At 43.8% G+C, this 24,598-nt stretch overlaps 3 protein-coding genes across 6 annotated transcripts in view; 2 read left to right on the top strand and 1 right to left on the bottom strand.

The window, feature by feature from the left end:
- Positions 1-13,307, top strand: part of LOC135401143 (DNA polymerase zeta catalytic subunit-like) — a 36,465-nt gene extending 23,158 nt beyond the window's left edge. For 3 of the 4 annotated variants that reach the window (XM_064633350.1, XM_064633351.1, XM_064633349.1), the window contains exons 19-32: positions 416-534; positions 740-881; positions 1,581-1,825; positions 2,614-2,671; positions 2,754-2,833; positions 3,545-3,614; positions 4,543-4,650; positions 7,066-7,175; positions 7,283-7,397; positions 7,519-7,656; positions 8,186-8,376; positions 9,048-9,275; positions 10,330-10,546; positions 11,937-13,307. In XM_064633350.1, the coding sequence (XP_064489420.1) occupies positions 416-534; positions 740-881; positions 1,581-1,825; positions 2,614-2,671; positions 2,754-2,833; positions 3,545-3,614; positions 4,543-4,650; positions 7,066-7,175; positions 7,283-7,397; positions 7,519-7,656; positions 8,186-8,376; positions 9,048-9,275; positions 10,330-10,546; positions 11,937-12,101 (1,986 nt within the window). In that variant the 3' untranslated portion in view covers positions 12,102-13,307. Of the gene's footprint in view, positions 1-415; positions 535-739; positions 882-1,580; positions 1,826-2,613; positions 2,672-2,753; positions 2,834-3,544; positions 3,615-4,542; positions 4,651-7,065; positions 7,176-7,263; positions 7,398-7,518; positions 7,657-8,185; positions 8,377-9,047; positions 9,276-10,329; positions 10,547-11,936 lie in introns of those variants that run through there. The other variant, XM_064633352.1, reaches the window with a different exon arrangement.
- A 497-nt stretch (positions 13,308-13,804) lies between these two features.
- On the bottom strand, positions 13,805-17,612 carry LOC135401145 (DDB1- and CUL4-associated factor 4-like). Its single transcript, XM_064633354.1, has 2 exons — positions 16,402-17,612; positions 13,805-16,316 (listed from the first exon to the last, which is right to left on the bottom strand). Exons 1-2 carry the CDS (start codon positions 17,497-17,499, stop codon positions 16,020-16,022), a joined length of 1,395 nt encoding a protein of 464 aa, XP_064489424.1. The 5' UTR covers positions 17,500-17,612; the 3' UTR covers positions 13,805-16,019.
- Positions 17,613-23,508: 5,896 nt separating this feature from the next.
- LOC135401141 (potassium voltage-gated channel subfamily KQT member 4-like) overlaps positions 23,509-24,598 on the top strand; it is a 430,735-nt gene continuing 429,645 nt past the window's right edge. Inside the window, exon 1 of the mRNA XM_064633346.1 lies at positions 23,509-23,877. Coding sequence (XP_064489416.1) covers positions 23,648-23,877 — 230 coding nt within the window. The 5' untranslated portion in view covers positions 23,509-23,647. The remainder of the gene's footprint in view (positions 23,878-24,598) is intronic.

Raw genomic sequence — 24,598 nt, 5'->3', positions numbered from 1 at the left:
CAATCTATTACTGAACGTAACTCTGAAAGTTGGAAGTACATTTACTGGAACATGCAATGTCCAGAGTACAGTGTTGACCAGTATCTCACAGAAGTTGTAGGCTTTAGCGACAGAATATTGTAAACAGTGTAAAGCGGGCTTCACCTAACACTTGAGTGTAATGAGGTGAAGCCGACTTGTACAACGGAGCCGCACACCAAAAGAACAATGGCAGTAACGTGAAGTTGGCTTCACCTAACTCTGGGATGCAATGAGGCAAAGCCCACTTGCAGAACTGCGATGCCTCGCTTCAATACTAAGTTTCGAATATTCACACAGCTCTAAAAAAATGTGTTTGACAAATTGTTCTGCTTCAACATCTGCTTGAAATTAAATGTTTCCAGTAACATATTGCAATGCAATATTTTTGTTTCAGTTGACATTGAATATCTACACTTTTGAGAATGTCTACTTCCACGTGATGCACCAAAGAATACCTCTGTATGCATTTGAGACACTCACGAAGTGGTTTGACCATGGCACTCATCTGTACAGGTACGTAAGTCTCTCTCTTAGGTCACATCAATATTTGATGTAGCATTTTGGCACAGTGATGTAGTGTGACGGCCTGAATGTCATATGAGGAAAGAGAGAAATACACTGTACGAAATAAGGGAATGCGCTACACTGAAATGGGAAGGGTGGTGCTCTGGTGGTCACTCTGTGCAAGTTCTCTCATTCTTCTATGTGACTTTTGAAGGTGGCGAGTGATAGAGCACTATGTCACTCGTGCTTGTGGCAACATCAAGCTCTTGAACCGCCTGGATGTGATTGGAAAGACGAGCGAAATGGCACGCATCTTTGGCATTCTCTTCTTCGAAGTGCTCAGCAGAGGATCTCAGGTGAGGGCACAGCACTGAAGAGTGGTCTTCTCTGTTCAAAGTATCTGCGGCACCCAATCTGAGGCTTTCATTTCAATCTGCCTTCACAAAATTGTTTTTTTTTCCGCTTTTCAAATGTTGCTTTTGTGTTCTTCTGATGTATTCTTCCAATGCCGTTAAGGATATAATCTCATCACAGGAAGTCACATTGTATTGTTTCTTGCAAAGCAGCTTTATTCTTTAGCGTTGCACGTATTCTGTAATACTGTATATTGTGACCATTTTTTGCTAGCCAGGCTCATCATACACATTTACATACATCATTGATTCATTATAAAACTTTTTATGTGAATATGTACTTGAATATGTATTCATTATAAAAATTTTTTATGTGAATATGTACCCCTGTATACAAGAATAGGCGCAGTTATAATGACATGGTGTCTTCGAAACCCTACTGCAAGCGGATCTTCACTGAGTCCCACATACTGGCTCAGGATTTGTTGAACTTCTTCTCGTTGATTTTCTTCAACGTAAGAAGCAGCCGCCCCCTGCCATTCCGCAGCCAGCGTTGCATGCGTGTTGTCATTCTCACAAAGGGAGAACTTTCGTCGCAAAAACGGACTTTGAGACACAGACCCCGATTTGAATGTTGTGAATGCTGGCCCTAAGAATCATTTGTGATGTTAATGACAACCTGGTGGAACAAATATTTTCCAGTTTCGTGTAGAGTCGATGATGCTGCGCTCAGCCCGACAACGCGGCATGGTGGCAGTGAGCCCGTCGATTCAGCAGAGAGCACGCATGCGTGCCCCCGAGTGGATTCCGCTCGTGATGGAGCCCTGTTCTCAGCTGTACACTAGCCCTGTCCTAGTGCTGGACTTCCAGTCTCTCTACCCATCAATTATGATTGCTTACAACTATTGCTTCTCCACCTGCATTGGTCGAGTAGATTGCCTCGGCAGGTATGCAGCGCAACTCTTTATGCTTTTCTTGTAATTTTGAAAGCCAGGAGTAAAAAAATTGTGTCTCGTAAGAGATATTTAACGTGCCTCAAGTCCAGTGCACCACAAACGCTTGTATTACCAAGTTGAGTATATGGTTCACAGTTTCACAGATTTTGTTGAAAAGGTTGTACTTAGAGCCTGAAATTTTTGGGAAATATTTTTTTCTAAATTCGGGGGTAAAAACCAGGAAAATAAACATGCGCCCTAAATTCGCGCGAATTTGGGTGAAAAAACTTGGCTAAACTTGGGTAGAAATCGGGCTTAGTTACTCCTGCACTGGTTTGGTGCAAATGGTGACGTAACCAAATTTGCTGCCAAACTGTCCATTGTGTGCATAGTGTGCATTCCTACAGACATCTCAGTGAGGGCAATTTGCCGGGTAAAAATCGGGTTTCACCCTAAAAAGGCAACCTTCACTTCGGGGAAGAATCGGGTTAAACCCTAAAACTTCAGGCTCTAGTTATACTAAACAAAGTTCAGTATAAATTGAAGTAGAGAGTCAAGAAATATGTTAACTCTACTCCCACACTCAAATCCATGATATTGCGGGAAGAAGATACATGGATTCCAAACACAGCAGAAGGTTCATGTATATATGTATGCAGTCATTGGGGTGGGAAAAAGAAGTTCTCAACTGCCCGGTGTAGGCAAGTGGTGGCTTGAGAACTGCCAATCATTACGCACATGTTTGTGAGAGAGAGTTGTGGCCAGCAACTTCTGTATTGTGACAGCATGCTTCTTTACAGTGAAGAACCCTTTGTATTTGGCTGTAGCTCGTTGTCAGTTGGAACTTCGCTGCTCAATGTGAGTACTCCTGGTGTAATTCACTGTGTCCCAATGAGACCACTCATGAGGGCTGGCCTTGACCCTCTTCGTGAACTTTCAGGTAATACGCAAGTACATCACCGTGTCTCCCGGAGGTGTGGCATTTGTATTGCCTCCTGTACGGAAGGGGGTCCTTCCTCAGTAGGTTCTGATGTTCATTACATTACTTGAATTCTGTGGCAGGGAATCAGAAATTCTACAATTTTCCGCGGCAGGTGCGGGCATGTCTAGGCTGACGGAGACACACAAAGACAAAATCTTTATTAACTTGCATGGCATAGAAGTGAAGTGTCTACAAATCCAAAATACAGCTCTAGCTAAGCGTCACAAGATACTTTATGCTGTTTGTAATAGTAGCACAGCACAGGTAATGCAGTAATGGCAGAAAAAACAATCGGGCATTTTTGTAGAATTCCTCACTACCACACTGCCCTCTGCACTCTTGTTTCCCCCGAGTGGTAACGTTCAATTATTGCACGCTTCGCCGTGAGGAACGTGCCATATGTGATATTGCTGATGGGAGCACAACAGAAGTAGTAAAGGCTGGATGTATGTGAGCTCAACAACGTGAGATGTGTGGTAATCGTTTGTTTACCTCTGAGTTAGGTGGTGCGGGAAGGGGCGCTATGAGCTGCAGGTACATCCATCTCCGTCCATCGTACGTCATCGTACGTCATACATCAGTCAAGTCGAAATTTCATATGAAACCCCAGATTCCACTACACATCCTAAATTCCACTCATTTTTACAGAATTGCGGAAACATCAGGGCTTTAATCATCAGTCATCGTCACGTGTCTGAACTGCTTTGTAATATTGCATGACACATAATACGTTCTCTTGCGTGTACTAGGATGCTTGAAGAAATCCTGAGCACACGCATCATGGTCAAGCAAGCTATGAAGGAATGCAAGTCAAATCCGGTCTGTAAAGTCTCACTTTTAATGTTAATGCCACGACCTACTAGATTATAGCGACCATGTCATAATTGGCAAACCCAATGGGCAGCCCGTCCGCACGATCCGCTAGGGGCGCTACTCATCTGCCAGTGAGGTCTACATCATGATTGGACGATGGAAATTTGAATTTTGAACGCGCAGAAGCGGACGTACGACTGCCGTAGCAGACGACAGCAACAGCTCCTATGAAAATGCATAGAATGGTGATGATCAACTTTAGAAGAAAGCACTTCTCGTGGGACACCCACCCCTTGTACGAAAATACTAAGGTAAGCTAAAGTACAGAGTACTGTAGCAATTGAGGAAGCAATAACCGGGCCGATGAGTAGCGCCACCGCTACCCTCCAAATGCGGTGCTGGGACGGGGTCCGTATGACATGGTTGCTATAACCTAGTAGGTCGTGGTTAATGTACATTATTTAAGCTATTGAACCTAAATTTAGCACATACATATTACATCAGAAACCCCGGGTTCAGTTGTTTGCAACCAGGTACCTCTTTTGTGGTTCTTTTTTTGCCAGCCCTCCTAAAAAAAGGGCACGTAAAATTTGAAAAATATCACGTGGCAATTCTGCGATACTATCCCCCTCAAGTACTCTGTGAACGAAGGAGGAGTCCTCTTTCATTCTGCTTCCAAGCCAGGCTTTCAGCAGATGTCCTTCATTCACAGCTTGCTTGAAGGGGCTAGCTTAGTGGCGCACCAAAGTCCCAGATCCGCATTATATCAGTACTGAAAGTATCCTGACCTGCACGAGATGACAGCCAACCAAATCCAGTCTGTTTCGCCCTCATGTAGTGCAATATGTTTTTTAAAAGCTCTGCTCAAGTCACGTGTAACCTGTTCTGATGCTAAAGTGTATAAATTTCAAGGGATAAAACTTCCTTTTCTAAGGCCCTGACCCGAGTCCTGGATGCTAGGCAGCTAGGACTCAAGCTGATTGCAAACGTCACATATGGATACACGGCTGCCAGCTACTCTGGAAGGATGCCATGTGTTGAGGTAACAGGCTTTGGAGAAGTCTGCTACAGCCAGCTAAAGAAACCTCTTTCTAAAAAAAAAAAGCTGCATTTCACAATGCGCAACAGGCGCTTTGCAAGAGGTGCATAATGGGATACATTTATAGGGCCCTATATTTGAAGGTAAAACCAGTCCCCCCCCCCCCCGATTTGCATCATCATCATCACTTAGGATAAAAGCCGGAAAAAAAAAACTGAAAATGGACTTGGCAAAGTGCCAATGCAGCAACCAATACGGACACTGGAGAGCACTAAACATTCTGCATTGAGCACAGTTGTTCTGCATCTCCTGTTCATCTATTTTCTACCGAAAGCTATATTTTTCCACCGAATTTCACCCAATTTTACTGTTTCACAGCTCCTGAAATAAAACGAGTTTTTTACCAGGGTGTCGAACCGCAAAAAATACGGGTTCGGTTCGGGTTCGGGTTCGCGTTGTTTTGATTTCGTTCCGGTTTGGTTCCGGTTCGGCCACGCCAAAAACCGAACCGGTTCGCAAACCGGTTCGCAGCCCCGAACCGGTTCGCGAACCGGTTCAACGCTTCCGTTTTATATGTTCCATAAAACTGCTTTTATCAGGAAATGCGTGGCGAATAGCTTACTGCTGTTGTCTGCATTGACGTCTTTAGCGGTGAGGTAGCTCTTTAGCGAGAGAAATAAGAAATGGATGAACACTTATTGCAAATAGAGTCCACGCTGATGAAGCGGTGTTGTCCCGCTACATTCTGTTCCCAAAATCTCTTTTTCACGCGCACAGTGCAGCAAGATAAACTTAAAGGAAGCCTAATAAGATGGACAGCATAAGATAGACGACAGTACTTGCCTGCACACTGCCTTCGCAGCGTGAATCGATCTGAAACCGTACTGAAGCATGTCGAAAATAAGCCTGCCAGCCTTACTCTGTCCGAGCTCGCAGCAGTGTACTAGTTAATCCACCTCACAAAGGCAATGTATCACGACACAACTGCACTACCAATAAGCAGAACCACATTTACTTTTCAAACCACGACCAATCAAACAGGCACCGTTCTGCGTACGCTCCTTCTCCACTTCTCATGTTTCTGACTTGTTTAATTTTTACTGCTCACGTGTAAAAAGAAATCTTGGGCGCTTATTTGACCACATATTCGTCGTGTAGAGCTACATAACTGGCCTACTCCATTCCTGTTGCATTCGTCCGCGTGCCACCTCGTCTCTGAAGAGTAGACGCCGCATCACCGCCTGCGTGGGGCGCCAGCCGCGTCGCTCACAAGGACAACTGCGCTTCAACATGTTAAAAAGATGCTGAAAGTATACTTACTATACGTCGTCGTCTGACTGCTAGGTGAAAATTTCTGAACTCCATGATATAGGCGCGTGATGATGATACCGATGTGTCTTCGTTCGGGGATAGAGAGGAACTCTTGTGCTGACTTCTATGTCCGAACCGTTTTGTTGCGAACCGGTTACCGCTATTATTTTTTATGGTTCTGCTCCGGTTCGGGTTCAGCAGTGTTCTAAAAATTTCGGTTCGGGTTCGGTTCCGGCAAAAATAACGGTTCGGGTTCGGTTCGACACCCTGTTTTTTACCCCCCATTTTCAAAAAACATAAAACCCGAAACCAGAGGGCCCTATACCATTCACTGTGCGATATAATTAGCGCCTGAAGTTTTCGGGAAATATTTTTTTTAAAATTTGGGACGCAAAAATCGGGTAAACAAACACGTGCATTAAATTTGTGCAGATTTGGGTTAAAAAACTTCCAGTGTGCTAAATTCGTGGAGAAATCTGGCTCAGTTATTCAAAAAAACTGTACTGGTTTGGTGCAAACTGTGATGTGACTGTATTTGCTGCTAAACAAGTAAGTTAGTGCTTTCCTCCAGAGATCCCAGTGAGGGCAATTTGCCGGGTAAAAATCGGGTTTCACCCTAAAGAGGCAACCTTCAATTTGGGGTGCAAATCCGGGGAAGAAGCGTGTTAAACCCTAAAACTTCAGGCTCTAATTATATCTAGAGCATGAAGTTTTAGGGTTTTACCCGATACTTCCCCGAATTGAAGGTTGCCTCTTTAGGGTGAAACCCTAATTTTTACCCGTCAAATTGCACTCACTGAAATGTCTGTAAGAATGCACACTAGCTTGTGTGGCAGCAAACGCAATTACATCACAGTTTGTACAAAACCAGTAGTACAGATCATTTGAGTAATAGAGCCAGCATACTGGAAGTTTTTCCACCCGAATTAGCATGGATTTAGAGCACATGTTGATTTCCTCGGTTTTTACCCCCTGGATTGGGAAAAAATAAATAAATAAATTCCCGAAAACTTCAGGCTCAGATATAATTAGTAAATGCGCATCACAACTGGTCAAAGATGCTATCAGCCTCGATGCACATTGCACAAGTTTTTCACCCGTTTTCAGGTGGCAGACAGCATTGTAAGCAAAGGACGGGAGACCCTGGAACGAGCTATAAAAACTGTTGAGGAGACAGCACGCTGGGGTGCAAAAGTAGTTTACGGGGACACTGACAGGTTGGTAACGATTATAACGCTGAGCCCTCTCTCGTTTATCCTTCTGGAACAAAAATAGAATATTGTGTGATCCTTGTTTTACATGAAGTCTTGCTACTCTGCTGTAGCATGTTTGTTCTCCTGGAGGGAAAGACAAAAAGACAAGCGTTTGAGATAGGACAGGAGATTGCGGAAGTGGTGACTGCACAAAATCCCAAACCTGTTAAGCTGAAGTTTGAGAAGGTAACGTATTGCCAGTGGTACAAACCTGCTGTTTAGTTTTGAGTTCTTATTTTTGTATCTTTACAAATTTTTAAAATGTAAAGTGTAGCACTAAGAAGTACTTTTCTTCCTCCCTTGGTAGGTGTACTTACCTTGCGTTCTCCAGACCAAGAAGCGTTATGTGGGCTTTGCCTACGAATCTTTGGAACAGCTGGTCCCAGTATATGACGCAAAGGGCATTGAAACAGTGCGCAGAGATGGGTGCCCCGCTGTATCCAAGGTCAGTTTGTCTTTGTCAGGTCTTTGGCACATGTGTAGGTTCAGAAGCTTTTGGATGTACTCTTTTCCAAATTTGCAGTGTAAGCACATCACATGATACAGGGAAAGTGCAAAGTCCTCAGATGCCATGTCTGAGTCAGTTTAGTTAGAGCTTGTGCATAATTGGAGATGCTAAAAAAAATAAAATGAAATAAAGCAAAAAGTTCTCATCTCTTATCATTGGCACTTGGGCAGGTACAGTGTTTTTCTAAGGGTTTTTTTTTGCCTTGACAGCATGCCACACTACCAAGGTCAATTGCAGCACTACATGACGAGAGAAATTGAGGGGGGGTCAGAGCAACTGAACCTCCCTGCATGTTCTGACTGATAGTACTGTGACATGAAACAGATATCTTTAGGAGAATAATAGAGTTTGACCAAATTACTGCGGTTAAAAATCGAGTCCTTCGGGTGATACGTGAAAATGTCAGGGCCTAGTTGTTTGCAAGATTTTCTGGTTGTAATTTGTACCATCTTACTTTTCGTTCCAGATATTGGAAAAGTCTTTACGAACGCTGTTTCAGTCACGTGATGTGTCTGCTGTAAAGCACTACGTGCGAAAGCAATTCACAAAGATCTTGTCAGGAAAAGTCAACATGCAGGACTTCATTTTTGCAAAAGAATATCGTGGCCTAGGTGGCTACAAACCAGGTGCTTGCGTTCCTGCTCTGGAAATCACAAGGTGTGTCCTTTGCCAGATGTAACCAACATACATGTTAATATAGAATACTTTTTGTTGCCCCATGTAATGTTCCATACATAACTCATATTTGCTGATGCTGCACATCTGTAAGATTTTTTATTTTCCTGCTGCCTTCTTTCTCCTCCAGAGGTAGCACAAGTAGGACCAAGTAGGATTCTTTATTCCAACAGATATGTAACAGAGGGGCTGTCTACATTGAGCCTCACAAAAGTAGCAGGAAAACCACCTGGTTAATCGACTACAAGAACATTGCTGAGTCAGTCGATAGCTGGCCATTGCTCAGTCAACATACTGGAAGGAACATTTAAGTGCTGAAAATATGTCAGCAGAGTTTGCTTTGAGCAGCATAGCACTGTATTGATGACCGTTTGCTCAGCATGACAGGCTTGGCGCACAAAATTATGCCACGAATTAGCGAAGCCAGGAAATCCACTCTGCTCAGTTACCCCTCTAACATACAACTCTTCCTTGGATACTGCATCTAGTTTTGTCTTTCCCTTACACTCTCTGGCAACACTGTGTTGCGAACAGGCACAGCACTGTCCACGTTTCGTTGGGATTCCTTTCGTGGCCCACTCGTGACAACTTGTGTGGTACCTCATCTACAGGTTTTCCTGCCCATTTTAATCAAAGTGCTCGTTTCATTGCAGGCAACTTTTACGGAAGGATCCACGTGCGGAGCCCAGAGTCGGAGAGCGAGTGCCGTACGTAGTCGTCTACGGATCACCAGGGATGCGCCTCATCCAGTTGGTCCGCCACGTACAGCACGCGTTGTTTGATCCTACACTACGTCTGAACTCTCACTACTACATCACACGAGCAATAGCTCCAGCTCTCAACCGAGTTTTCAACCTTCTGGGCACAGACGTGCTCAAATGGTTAGTATATGCGTAACTCAGACTGGTGTGACTTCAACATTCTTGCAGCATCGAAATTTCAGACTGAGCACACATAGAACCATGGTTAATAGTAGGGGTGTGCGAATCCGAATATTTTAAGTCTAATCGAATATCGAATCGAATGGGGGAAAAAAAAATTCTGAATACTGAATCGTATATCGAATATTTGTGCAAAATTTACAATATGTGACTTTCCCACTAAAAGTTTTTATTTTGTAGCCCATGGCTTTAGTGTAACTTTTCTGGCATTAACTGTCACAAGACACATGCAATTCTTCTGTTTAAAGCCTCTACTCTTTAATTTTACATGAGAGTGCTTCCTGCTTTTCAGGTGAGCCTACACTTACCGGAGTACTGGAGTGGTTACCTTCATTTCAAAATTTTATGTCGGGCAGTGGCATGTTATACGGATGAGGCTGTAATTGTTTCAGACAACCACAGGCCATTTGTGAGACAAACGAATTGGCATCCTGCCTCAGCTTTGCCATGAACACCCCTTAGTTTCTTTGCACTCATCCTAGGAAGTTGCATTACTGAAATTTTAGATGTAAAGGACATCTTTAAGACACCCTTCTTGTTCATGGGCTGTAGTCATTATTCTAGAGTCCTAACTTTTTAAAGGCAACCTCACAGGCATCAAATCAAAGTCCCTCGTCGGCACCGCTAAAGTGCATGCGGGAGGGGCGCCGCCCCTTCCACAGACGATGTCTACAAAACTAACTTTGGATAACGTTATCTTAAACTAAACACCGTCTGGCCTGTGTTGGTCCTGCAGCAACGGTAATTTCGTAAAGGAGGCTTCACCTCATGCACGGAAGCATCAGGTGAAGCCCACTTTTGGGTTGTGTCGTTCATATTCGTGGAATAGTCGAATATTCGAAAAATCGAATATTGCATATTCGATTCGCGAATCGAATAGCGCGGGCGTTTGATATTCGATTCGATTCGGGAATTCGACTTAATAGTGTTCAACATATGTGTACTGTTGCTGCACCTGGTTTAGTCATACGCAAGGACGGTGTCCCTGATGCAGGTACTCTGAGCTCCCACGCCAGGTTGAGTCGGTCACAACAGGAAGTAAAGGAAGCATCTGCCATTACCTGGTTCCTCAAGTGTGCCCTGCATGTAAGTCACAGACTGCAAAGGGAGAGGTGCTGTGTTCCAGCTGCAAGGACTTCCCACAGTATCCGGCCATAGTGTTGGGCAACAGGGTACGCACCGTGCAAAAGGCCTTTGACGATATTTGCCAGGTGAGCTCTGGGCTGCTATTGCTCAGTGATATTGTGAACCTTCTGATATCTGTAGCAACTTCTGCAATATTGTGGACATTAGTTTTCTTGGAGAGTGATTAAACGGCTTTGTAATCTGACAGGATGTAATGGAATAGCCTGCTATAGTCTTCCAACATATGTAGGCCAGTTAGTGACTAGGATATTGTATACTTAATTGATTTAAATAGATGGATTGGTCAAGTAAATGCCCAGCCCTACATTAAATTTAGAGCCTGAAGTTTTAGGGTCTAACCCGATTCTTCCCCAAATTTGCACCCCGAATTGAAGGTTGCCTCTTTAGGGTGCAACCCAATTTTTACCCAGCAAATTGCACTCACTGAAACATCTGTAGGAATGCACAGTAACCTGTTTGGCAGCAAACGCAGTTACATTACCATTTGTACCTAACCAGTTCTGTTAGTTAACTGAGTAACTGAGCCCGATTTCTCCCCGAATATAGCATACTGGAAGTTTTTCCACCTGAATTTGCATGAATTTAGAGCACATGTTTATTTCCCCAATTTTTTACTCCCCGAATCTAGAAAAAAAATTTCCCAAAAACGTCACACCCTAATTTAATTGTATCAGTGGTGCTGCTTAAGGCTGCTGTAACAGCCTTCCTGTGCACTAGAAGAATTGTGAGGTTTTTCTGCCATATTTATCTCTGCAAGCCTCTGAAGGACAGCAGTACAAGGCTATCAAAGCTATTGATGTGATTTGGCCTGTCAGACAGTAAATGCTGTAAAATATCCACCTACAGGGTGAATTTAGTAGTCGTTACACGTTTCGAGCATGTGGCAATATTTTTTTTAGGAGTAGTAGTTGTGTAGAAACAAACATAAATGGCACAATCTATTTGAATGGGCTTACACACAGGACAAAGTGCATGAGGGCAGTAATTTTAAATTACTAAAATTACTAGTAAATTAAACCATTGCGTCTATAGGAATTCAGTCGGGACTGCAGTTCTCTTACTATAAGCGGAGTTTTACTAAAAGCGGAGTTATTATAATGAGGTTCAACTGTAGGTACATAACCAAAGTGGATACTATAGTTATAAACCCAAATCTAATACAGAGCAAATAGATGTGTAATCGGACTGTATACACATGCAGCGCATGTAAGGACATAAACATGTACAGCATATAGTATACACAATATATTCATACGGATCAGAATGTGAAGTAGTGCTCACTTTGTTTCATGCCCTCTCTTGTGCAATTATCGGCCTTACGTGTGCATTTTTGGAACTATCCTAATATACTATTTGGTTCGGAAGTTCGAATTTTGAAGATAGAATTGATTACGAACTGTATTGTATCAAAACTACAAATGCAACAAAAAACTGGTATGCTTTGTTTCTGTCCAGATCTGTTCCAGCTGCATGGGATTTGTGGACACAAACGTTTGCGTTTCTCTTGACTGTCCTGTGCTGTATCGTTCTGTACGAGCTGACCGTGATGTACAGGAGTCCCTTACGTGGAAAGATGTCACTGCCCTGCTTCAGAAAAGCACAAAGACAGCTACAGGTTAAGAACTCTCTACTAGTCCTCTCCAAGGAGAATATATTGCTTCCCATTGCCTTTTCATGCTTCAATATCATCACCATAAGATCATCAGATGTGCATGGATGTCATCACAAGACTGATACATTGTTTGTGCGGGAGTGAGCAGTTCTTTTCTATTCATGCCAATTGGGCATTTGTGTGCAATGGTGCTAGTTTTGTGTCTTATGTCGTGCCTTGATAGAGTTATGCCAATGTATATATGTTTAAGTTTAAGCATGGCAGTTGCCATCTATAGTATGATCATATTTTTAGTACAATATAGGAAGTTAATATATTGTGACTGAAGGTGAAAGAGGTCACTTATCTGACATTGTTGTTGAGATAAAATAACTGACTAGCTGTATGTTTCCAGTGTTGGCCTCCAAAAGGTGGCCACCCTATTGTTCTCTTGGGCACTTAATTTATTGTTCTTATTTTGAGTACCAGTTTGTACCACATGTTCTCATAGTCGAGGGGGCATTCTATGTGTAGCACTGAGCACATTGCATGTTCCTCACATGCTATATCCACATAATAAATGTTATGTTCATCACACACCTTATACGCAAGCGCGCTCTTTCCATAACTTGCGGTTTGCCTGATCATGCTGGAATGACTCTAGTTGCAGCCATCCATGTTCTATGTGCTCAGGTGCATGACGGATTGCAAATCGTAGAGTAAACAATCGCCGTTTGTTTGAGCGGTCAATCGCAACTCTGTGCCTTTAGTGCGAGTGGGGCCTACTTGTACAACACACAACGTGCCTCTCTATAAATTTTTTCTTGTTAACTGCTGTGATATACGTACAGTATGTGAATAAAACATTTTATACAGCTTACGACCGTACTGTTTCCGAGGTATGGTGCTAAGTAACCTTTCAGAGTGGTTGATAGACCTGATATTCTTGCCCAGTGACAGACATCACTTTTGTAGCATCATACCATACTGCTAACACTACAGATATCATGACAGTGGAATATACTACTTTCACTATGCATTCCAGAGGTACAAATTTGCTGTGATAGTAACTCCAGAAGGGTTCAAGCACATGGGGACCACATTGGCGTGCTGCTGATCTGAGAAAATGTCAATTGACAAAGGAATGCGGCATAAATTGTCAGATGTACACTTGTGTCTTGGTCTTAAAGTCTGTTGTTCATAGTTAATCCAGAATAAAATGTGCATCAGCGGTACAGTGGCCCAAAAATTGATGTTGCATTTACACAACAGTTCAGCAGTTTGAATTTATGGGTGCTTTAGGCATTAGAACAAACACATGCCATTCGAATTCAACCACTCACTTCCTTTCTGACGATTTGTTACACCATATCAACACATTTTTATGCATTAAAAGTTGTTAGTCATTCTAGTCTGAATAGTTTAAGATTTATAGCCATATTAATCAACAAAATAAGATCTGAATTTGTGGGACAGTGTTTTGTCCTTTAACCAAATGATATGTCAGTTAAGATGGAAATGATAGGACTGGCATAATAAGTGCGAACATTAGTGAGTTCTAGTGCATCGTACACCATAATAAGTATAAATAAATGTGACGTGGTATGAGAAGATGTTACTAGTTTTTGTCGCTACTTAGTTTGCTCAGAGGTATTTTCTTGGTTCATATGTTCGCCTAATCAGACTGTATGTAAGACACAGTTTGGATAACTTTGTGTGGCAGCTGAAAAGATTCACAGTACAAAATAAAATTTTATTGCACCCAAAGTATTGTGTCCTAAATAGAAATACATCGGTCAATACTGATTGTGTATAATCGGATGTCTTCTGCACACTTTTTTTTTTCTAATGAGGAGAGATATTGTTGTAAGACAAATTAAGGTAAGTGCCTCTGGCTGGGTGCCAAACGTGGTCATGCAGTGCTGACGGGGAGCAGCATAAACTATAGCTACAAGTTGAGCACCTCAAGCACCAACTATTTGCATAGTCATTTGCATAGTCATAGTCATTCGAAATTTGGTTACTAAAATATTCACTGCCTTTGTAGAATGAGTAAATGTGGGCTAGTAAAATTTTTAATAATGTTTGTTTTAGACTTCCATGCTCGAGAAACATCCAGCCTGTGGCGCTTTTGTAAAGGTTTCTTTAGAAATTAGAAAGGTGTGCAAGTCTCAGTGGACTGGCAGAACACTCATGATATAGTCATAACCCTTAGCAATGCAGGAGCACTTACTTGGAATGTATTCCAAACCAAAGACAAGCTTTTTGCAGTGGATTGCCCAAAGAAGGGATTTACTTTGTGAACTTTCAAAAATCGAGTATATTATAGACGTGTGCATTTAATTAAGCACTTGGTCTGGGCTTATGCTCTGTTGCTTGCACAAACCCGTTCATCAGTAATTTGTTGAACGTCACAGCACTATATGATAGGTAACAACTGCACCAATGCAAGATAAGTAATTTGAGGGGTTGCAGCGGTTTTTTACAGAATTTCGTAAATATGTTCACTAGTTTCCATTGGTACAGCTTGAAACAAAAGTTTATGGAACACCGGGGTGTAGCACTTCTCCAATGGAGCGACACCCTAGCAGCAAACAGGAGTGGACACACATGTGAGATTCCCAACAGCTAGCAGGGTGTCGCTCGAATGACGAAACACGCCAGTGCTGTGTTCCGTAAACTTTTGTCCCAAGCTGTACAATATTAAGACGAGTAATGGTGACAGCACTTCCACACTAAAAACAACAACAACAAAAAATGTCACTGATATCCTCATGCAACGAACGTGCATTGTTCATCCCATGTTCCCCAGTCATTTTTCGATAATGCACAATTGAACTCATGCGCCTCTTTCACATTCCGAAGTGTTTTCCGCAGCCTGACGAAGGCATCTTTGTGTTTATTAGAAAGGTCAGATATCCAGGTGATTCAGCTTGGGAAGATTGTTAGTTAGCATTCAGTTGTGTATGGAAGTGTGCGTATATAAAGGCTCGGCAGAGAATGAAAGACATGGTGCTAAATATGGTACAAGTACAGACCTTGTTGTCATAAAGGGACAGTCGCATCTGTTCCAGTCGCTTCGGAAACTAGTACAGTGTCATTTTATTCCTCCGGGACCACTGACCACGACACTAAAAATCCCACACGAAATAATGACGCAGTTTGACTATTATTCGATGGAACACGTGATGAGCAGGTGCCGGATGTTGACAGTACTCTGGAATCATCTCGCTGGAAAAACGAGAAAACATCACTCCCTAAGAACCAATGAAGCTGCGACCTTGAGAAGTCGTCACTCCCTAAGATCCAATGAAGGCACGACCTTGAGAAGACGTCACCCCCTCACAACCAATGAGGGAGCGACCTTGAGAAAACGTCACTCCGAACGAACCAATGAGGGCGCGACCTTGAGAACACGTCACTCCCTAAGGACCAATGAGGGCGCAATCTTGAGAACACGTCACTCCCTAAGGACCAATGAAGGTGCGACCTTGAGGAAATGTCACTCCCTAAGAACCAATGAGGGAGCGACCTTGAGAGGACGTCACTCCCTAAGAACCAAAAAAAGCGCGACCTTGAGAAAACGTCACTCCCTAAGAACCACTGAAGGTGCAACCTTGAGAAAAGGAATGCTACGGCAGTCTTCTAAAGTCACGAGATGTCTGGACGATGCCTTTCCTCCCCTGAGCGCCGCACTCTTCGCTTAGGGAGTAACATCACGCCGCCAGAGCATCTGCGGCTGCGGAAACAGCGCTGATCTTCAAAATTCGTTTATTTAATATCTAGGCACTTTTGGGACAAAAAAATTAGCTGGGTAGATTGTTGGCCGATGCCGGACGTAGTGGTGTCGTTTTCATAGATGGGTTTCCAGATGTGACCGTCCCTTTAAGTGTGTCACGCGAAAAAAATCGCCTTGTAATCTTTAAGACACGTTGTTCCAGACATCCTCACACATACATGTAGCCCTTTATTCCTGAAGTAAGACATAGGGCAGACCTCCCCAGCGTCCGCGACCAGGACGAAGAGTACCATGACCATGGCTGCTGCCCTTGTTCAGGAGCTAGGACAGCTGCAATGGGGTTGTGGGATCCCTCCCCAACATTCAGTTGCCAAAAACGTGTGACTCTGTCCTGCCCCGTTGAGCACAGCATGTCATTAACTGTATCGAAGCTGAGTGGAATTTTCATCCCATCATTGCTATGTCCTTCGTACTGGTGTAACATGCTTCTCTGTTTTAGGTCCACCTGAAAGAATAGAGGGGTGTTTTGCTTTTAAGAATTCTCGCAAGTGAATTGTAGGTGGTATAAAAGAAAATTGGTGAACCTGTACCATGAAAAGTTTTCCGTCGTAACCACTTCCGAGCACAGCTTCTTCTGAACGTAACAGACTGAGGTAAGAAATGCCTCGGCCCATGTGAAGAGAGGTCACTCTGTTGGAGGAGGGAGGCCCCCGTAGGTCAAAACAGAACAAGCTACCTTTGTTTGATCCTCCATACAGCAGGTTACCTGCCTCATTGAATCTGAGACTAAAAGGATTTTCCTTTCCTGTTTGAAGCACTGTAGACTGAGATGATTCCTTCTGAAATACTTCTATTTTCCTCTCCAGTCCAACTGCTGTCCTGTGATTATAAAAATCACGTGCACAACACCAAGCTGCGTCCAAGTCAAGCTCTCTAGTCTCTCTGGCATTCAACTCTTGATGTGGATGAGGTGCAAGTGCACTAGTTGACACTATTGTGTATGGCGTACCAGTGAAGTCCCCTGTATTTACACAAACATATGTGACTAAGACTTGGTTGTCCTCTTCAGTTATGCACAAATCAACAACTCTGTGCTTTGGATGAACATTCACTACAGCTTCAGGTTCGATGCAATCCTCACCGACTGATACGGCACGAATCATGCACCCTCGCTGTCCGCGTTGCGCTCTCGTAGCCCATGATCCTACTGCAATGCTTTTCCGTGGGTATCCAACAAGATAAGTACTCTCTTCGATACCATCAGAACTTCCCAATGATGCGACGACATCACGTGAAACGGTCGTAAAATCTGTCTCTGCCGACAAGGTTAAGGATGCCATCTTCAGAGACCTTAAATTTGAAGTGAATCCCACGTTCTGAAGACTACCCAACTGCAATGACGCCAAGGACTTTGGGATGGCACTGAAAGATCGTTTCCTGCTCGTTTCTGAGAGTTGAATACCGGCCTCAGCAGCTTCTTTACGCTTTATAGATGTATTTGTGATAGGATTGTTGTTGTTTTGTCCCGGCACTATCCGGAAGTATCGCCTCTTTTCCTTGTCGTAGTAAAAGCCAGGCAGATCGCACGATGTCTCATCTTGCTTGAAGTCGTTCTGTGGCTGTGATACACCACGCACGGAGGGGTACTCTTTTTCATAATCGCCTTTGTAAGGCCGGTGCCGCTTCATCACGTTCTGTTAATCCCCACTAGCTATAATAAAGCATAACAGAGAACCTCACACGTAATTTCAGAGTTGCTTGGGCGCCGCCATAGCTGGATGGATTGTAATGGATTGTAGTGGCAGCCTTTGCCTGCACAGTGTTGCCATGTCTAAAAGCTAAAAGTTTCCACGCTCATACGAGTTATTTGACAGACACTTTAGTCCCATGACGGAAAAAGTGATAAAAAATGCACATTTTGCGTGCCTTTTTTAATCATCCGAGTATTTTAGTTAGGTTATGCAAGTATGAACGCGCTCTCTAAGTCTGCAACGCAAGATCGACAGTATTGGCGGGATAGATGCTTACTAACAAGTATATAAAGAAAATATAAACAAAAACGGGAATCGTGGTCTTGTCGAAGGATATAATGTGTGAAGGCAAACACACCAATATATGTCCTGGTCCCTTGTCACCGGATCCTGTTACAGACGACAACACAGACGTCAAGAGCGCGGACAACGCAGTAAATGCAGACGACATTCGATGTTCAGTCGCAGACGACAAGTACTCCACTTCAGGTGCAGCACGCCATGGAAGGTGATTTTTACAATTTTGTATTGTTGTTTAAATGATTTATTTCAGCCATCTTGCATAACTGTATCTTGTCTGACGGGCAAATTTGACAAATGACATATTATGTTCAATAATGGTCGGTCTCCAGCTTTTGGCATGTAACACGGCGGTGGTATTTGCAGTTACGTTTAGGGATATGACATCGACAAATCACACATGAAAGAAAAATACCCTGTAGAGCAAGTTCAATGTTCTGGAGTGTCTATACACACTCCAAAACACGGACCTACCCCGTGCTTAAAATCTTGGAAGCCTGACACAACCAGCAGAACAAGGTTAGATAACCATATTTACGCAAGTCCTTTCCGGTGGATATTCGTATGTCTAAATGGAAGCGCATATGACAACCGTGACCCATGAAACCGTGAAGGATTTTGTTCATGTTCTTCATTTCTGAAAACTGTCCATTTGCAATTCAGCCACTTCTATTAGCATTGTGGTTCCTTGCCTTGATTTTCGTGTGTCTCAAGAGGTTCCGTTTCAAAGCCATTTTTTATTGCAGGAAAGACCAACAGCGTCCTCCAAGCAGTGTCGTCACTAGGGTATGCATCACCAGGTGCGAGAGCTCTTCGCGTCAGCCCATCTCCCCCAATAATGGATCATACTCCATACCAGGCGATACACAATGAATAACACTATCATACCACACGCAGAAAAAAAAAAATCACGGGCTTGCCAAGGACTCATCATCTCGTGTTTGGTGTCATCGCGCCGCAGAGAAACAGAGGAAGCGGGGGGTACTGGTGCGGCGCGTCACCCCTTCGGTCGTGTCACCCGGTTGAGGACTGCACCCCTAGTGATGCCAGTGCCTCCAAGAATCCACAACCAAGTCTGCTTCTAGGCGACGGTTATCACTACGTCGCATGAAAAAAGTCGCGCAAGTCCTCAGAAAGTCCTGGTCTCTCGAGGAAAGCTTTCTCTTACTGTTAATAGTCATAATGCTAATAAGTTTACCAAGATATAAACTGATATCGGCAAGCGAACACCAATTACTCCATCCTGGTTTTACAGCCAGATGCCTCTATAGTTGCTGTCACTTCTTCATGTGTAATACTTATTATGCTCCCTGTGTGCATTGGTTGGCTATCATGTGTGCTAATCGAGCGTTCAGATGCGCTAATTTGCAGGTTGCTCTCGGATGTTGGTAACTGTGCGCTGCTTCCTTAATCAATTTTCACTTGTCTGTTTCCTTATCATTACATTGCTCTGGCTGGCTGGCATTTTTGATAAGTGTTTGTTGCTTTGCTCCCTGTGTGCATTGGTTGGCTATCATGTGTGCTAATCGAGCGTTCAGCAGCGCTAATTTGCAGGTTGCTCTCGGATGTTGGTAGGTGCGCGTTGCTTCCTTAATCAATTTTCACTTGTGTGTTTACTTATCATTACATTGCTCTGGCTGGCTGGCATTTTTGATAAGTGTTTGTTGCTTTGCTCCCTGTGTGCATTGGTTGGCTATCATGTGTGCTAATCGAGCGTTCAGCAGCGCTAATTTGCAGGTTGCTTTCGGATGTTGGTAAGTGTGCGCTGCTACCTTAATCAATTTTCAATTGTCTGTTTATTTATCATTACATTGCTCTGGCTGGCTGGCATTTTTGATAAGTGTTTGTTGCTTTGCTCCCTGTGTGCATTGGTTGGCTATCGTGTGTGCTAATCGAGCGTTCAGCAGCGCTAATTTGCAGGTTGCTCTCGGATGTTGGTAAGTGCGCGTTGCTTCCTTAATCAATTTTCACTTGTCTGTTTACTTATCATTACATTGCTCTGGCTGGCTGGCATTTTTGATGAGTGTTTGTTGCTTTGCTCCCTGTGTGCATTGGTTGGCTATCATGTGTGCTAATCGAGCGTTCAGCAGCGCTAATTTGCAGGTTGCTTTCGGATGTTGGTAAGTGTGCGCTGCTTCCTTAATCAATTTTCAATTGTCTGTTTATTTATCATTACATTGCTCTGCCTGGCTGGCATTTTCGATAAGTGTTTATTGCTTTGCTCCATGTGTGCATTGGTTGGCTATCATGTGTGCTAACCGAGCGTTCAGCAGCGCTAATTTGCAGGTTGCTCTCGGATGTTGGCAAGTGTGCGCTGCTTCCTTAATCAATTTTCAATTGTCTGTTTACTTACCATTACATTGCTCTGGCTGGCTGGCATTTTTGATAAGTGTTTGTTGCTTTGCTCCCTGTGTGCATTGGTTGGCTATCATGTGTGCTAATCGAGCGGCGCTAATTTGCAGGTTGCTCTCGGATGTTGGCAAGTGTGCGCTGCTTCCTTAATCAATTTTCAATTGTCTGTTTACTTATCATTACATTGCTCTGGCTGGTTGGCATTTTTGATAAGTGTTTTTTGCTTTGCTCCCTGTGTGCAGTGGTTGGTTATTTATGTGGCTAATCGAGCACTCAACAGCGTTAATTTGCAGGTTGGTCTCGGATGTTGGTATGTGTGCGCTGCTTCCTTAATCAATTTTCTGTTTACTTGCCATTGCCTTGCTCTGGCTGGCTGGTATTTTTACATGTGTGCTTGTTGCTCTGCTTCAGTGTGCATTGGTTGGCTGTTACGTGTGCTAATCGATCGTTCAGTAGCGTTAATTTGCTGGTTTCTCAGAGAAGTTGGTAAGTGTGCGCTGCTTCCTTCATCAATTTTCAGTTGTCTGTTTACCTATCGTTACGTTGCTCTTACCTGGCCTGCACTTTCTCATGCATGTCTGTTGCTTTGCTTCGTGTGTGCATTTGGTGGCTATTAATTGCTCGCGAATGTTGGTAAGTGTGCGCTGATTCCTTCACCAATTTTCACTTCTCTGTTTACCTATCATTACATTGCTCTGGCTGACTGGCAGTTTTTCATGCTTGTCTGTTTCTTTTGCTTCCTGTGTGCATTGGTTGGTTATATATGTGCGCTAATCGAGCGTTCAGCAGCGTTAATTTGCAGGTTGGTCCGGGATGTCGGTAAGTGTGCGCAGCTTCTTTAATCAATTTTCAGTTGTCTGTTTACTTATCATTACATTGGTTTGGCTGGCTGGCATTTTTTATAAGGGTGTGTTGCTTTGCTTCATGTGTGCATTGGTTGGTTATTTACTCTGTTTACTTATCGTTACGTTGCTCTGGCTGGCCTGCATTTTCTCATGCGTGTTTGCTGCTTTGCTTCGTGTGTATATTTGATGGTTATTAATGTGCGCTAATCGAGTGTTCAGCAGGGTTAATTTGCAGGTTGCTCGCGAATGTTGGTAAATGTGCGCTGATTCCTTCGTCAATTTTCAATTGTCTGTTTACTTATCATTGCATTGCTCTGGCTGGTTGTATTTTTTAATAAGTGTTTGTTTCTTTGCTTCAGGTGTGCATTGGTTGGCTAGCATGTGCGCTAACTGAGCGTTCAGCAGCGTTAATTTGCATGTTGGCCTCTAATGTTGGTAAGTGTGCGCTGCTTCCTTCATGAATTTCCAATTATCTGTTTACTTATCGTTATACTGCTCTGGCTGGCTGGTATTGTTCCATGCGTGTCTGTTGATGTCCTTCCTGTGTGCATTGGTTGATTATACATATGCGCTAATCGGGCGTTGATTTATTTTATGTGTGCATTCGAGCTATTCGAGCGTTTGTGGAGCAGCGATCTGGTGAGTCCTGACCCTGTCGCAACCTCTGCAGCGCTCTTTGGATATTGCCTTGGAGACATGCCATAGGACGGTCTAACTGGTGTGAGTGTTCTGTTTGAGATAGCTAACATAGCAACATAGCGCGAAGCCACTGGGGTAAGCATTGCAGTGAAGCAACTCGTCACGGGAGTCGGGTCACGAATTTCTGCAGTGGGTAAGCTGAGTTCCTTCGAAGTGTAATATATTATGTAATTGTAACAGGGATAAATAAAGGGGAACGAGGTCGCTTCGGTTCAATTACAGATATACTTTTATGAACGTGCAGCGGCAAAGCAGTTGCATCAGCGCCATAACGTTGTAGTAAGCCATAAAATTAGCAGAGCCCTCCTGCCACATATAAAGCGAGCAAGCGGTGTTACTGAATTTTCACAAGGATGTTACGCCGGTTAGAAGAGTTGCGTGTTTATTAATGTTTGCTCCTATGCTAGTGCTTGATCAATGCTCCTATGATTCATGCAAAGCCTGCCGGTGTATTTAATTTTCCGCATTACGTATTTTTGGAGACATTGTATTGACGTCGCACGGTGTTCCTCAGAGTTTTAATTCCCGCAGTAAACGACACAAACTGCCGACTTCAAATTCAGTGGCCACAATTATAGCATATCATTTTCGGAGAGTGGATGCTATCTACTTAATCTTCCTAATGGCAACACGCATTAAGCGGCACGCGTCATGAATGTCACGTGCAGTTGTACCGATAAAGTGAGTTTTACTGATAAGAAATTAAAAAGGGTTAAAAATTGGGATGTTTGGTGTGACATTAAAATCGATAAAGACCCCACTGAGTCGCCCTGCAACGGTTTTTTAAAATCGATTTTACTGGTAAGATGTTACCGATACCGATTAATCGCGAGTTCTAGTGGGTGGGAAGGTGCTTCCCATGCAGCACAATGTACTGAAAGTCGAGTGCAATAGGGGTGGACGGTATGTGTCTTATCAGTGTTCTATCGTTTCACGAGTCTGTCCGTGGCCTTCCACCTACCGTCCACCCCTATTGCACTCGACTTTCAGTACATTGTGCTGCTTGGGTTACGATAATGGCCCCGAAGGCATGATAAGCCAATAGCCTTATTCTTTTGAAGCGGCTGACGTCACGTTGCTAATTTTTGATTCGGCAGCTATCTTTACCGTATCGTTTTCGCGAGTTTTAGTGCATCGGAAGACTTCTACGAAAACGATACGACAAAGGAAATTATCAAACCCAAGCTTAGCAATGTGATGTCGCCCGCTTCAAAGAAACACTGCGATTGGCATATCATATTTTTGAAACCGTTATCGTGATCACCTTCCGATCTACTCAAACTGGCTACTATCTACTAAAATTCCCTAATTACGATACCGATTTACTGATACCATTTATCTAATGTAAAGTGAGCTGAGCTTGACTTTCTGGTCCTGGAGAACTTACTGTTTTGCCTTCTCTGCGACTGGGCTTTCGTGAGATATTATATAATGCATAGCGTTTTTGTTTTCCCTTTATCCTGTTGGCTTCGCCGCTTCCACTTATTCCCCAAACTTGCAAGTCATGCCCTCTCATCATTCGTGCATTATCCGCTCGCAAATCCGCATAGCGGAAGCTTCTTTTCACGTTATCAGCGCGGGTTTTGACCATCAGCACTGGACCGAAACCAACTTCTCATGACTTGCAATTTTGCAGACGCAAGCGGACAGCGTCTGTTGCACGGACGGAGCGGCGTGCCTGTTGCTGAGCGGAAGTGACGATCATCGAGTCGGTCTGTGTGGTGCGGCGGCGTACGTACGATGGCGCTGGGCCGTCTGCTGAGCCGCGTGCGGAGCTAGGGAGGCATCAGTGGCTGTTCCGGCATCGGCTGTGTGGAGCGGCGGCTCGGTGTTTGCTTTGTGGAGTGCGCGTGCCGTGGGGCGGCCAGCAGGAGCATGCCCCGCGGGCCATGCAGGCACTCACGGATATGGAACTGGCCCGCCTGGAGGCGGGCGGGCCGCGGCACAGCAGTATGCTGTCGCTGCATACGAGTGTGCCATCACGCACGTCGCTGCTGGGCAAGCCCCTGAAGGCGGGTGCTTGCCCGCGCGACGCCAAGTACCGCAAGAAACAGACCTTCATGTACAACTTCCTTGAAAGGCCTCGCGGATACAAGGCGGCCGCCTACCACATCTTTCTGTAAGTTCACTAACGTAGTACTTCCGGAACCTTATGCACGGATCAGACAGGTCGCTTGTACCGTGACTTGCACTTTGGCGTTATCGTGGCGCCGAGCCGTATCGCGTAAACTTGAAGTAAATAAAAGGAAGAGTAGATGAAATAGAAAGAAGGAATAGAAATGGCAGAACAATTCACACGGGAGCTTATGACACTTTAATCCCGCCAAAGAAGTTTAAAACCAGCAACTGTATATATATGCTTCAGAGGGTTTATCCGACCGGTGCCGAAGAAGCAGTGGTTTAATTATTACAATTAGGTTGTAATAGCTTTACGTATATCATTGCTGGCATGTTTCCCAAGCTGAGATAACATAGGGGTTGCGCAGCAAAAAAAAAAAAAAAAAAAAAAAGGAAGGGGGTGTCGCCAAACATTTTGGGGAGGGAGCGGGGACTCTGGATAAATCACTGCTGAAAGAAGGCGAAATGGGTTTCGTACCACGTTTTCTTTTTATTCAAGAAAGGAATGGCGTTTGAAGGGGACTTCAAAAAAGGACGTGTGTAGATCAGTTGCGTTTCTTTTCTATAGAACTGGTGACATCCAGTGTGTCAATTTGAAACTATATATCCGGCCTATTGTTCAAGAACGAAATGTAAATCATGGCCAGACATAACCATGTTTCGATGCCGCACCGCAACGCGACGCAGAACTCTGTCGCACTTGTGAGATATCGTGGATTTCG

The sequence above is a fragment of the Ornithodoros turicata genome, chromosome 7, assembly GCF_037126465.1.
Source record: "Ornithodoros turicata isolate Travis chromosome 7, ASM3712646v1, whole genome shotgun sequence".
Taxonomy (NCBI): domain Eukaryota; kingdom Metazoa; phylum Arthropoda; class Arachnida; order Ixodida; family Argasidae; genus Ornithodoros; species Ornithodoros turicata.
The sequence above is the reverse complement of the archived record's forward strand: the minus strand, read 5'-3'. Positions and strand labels throughout refer to the sequence as shown.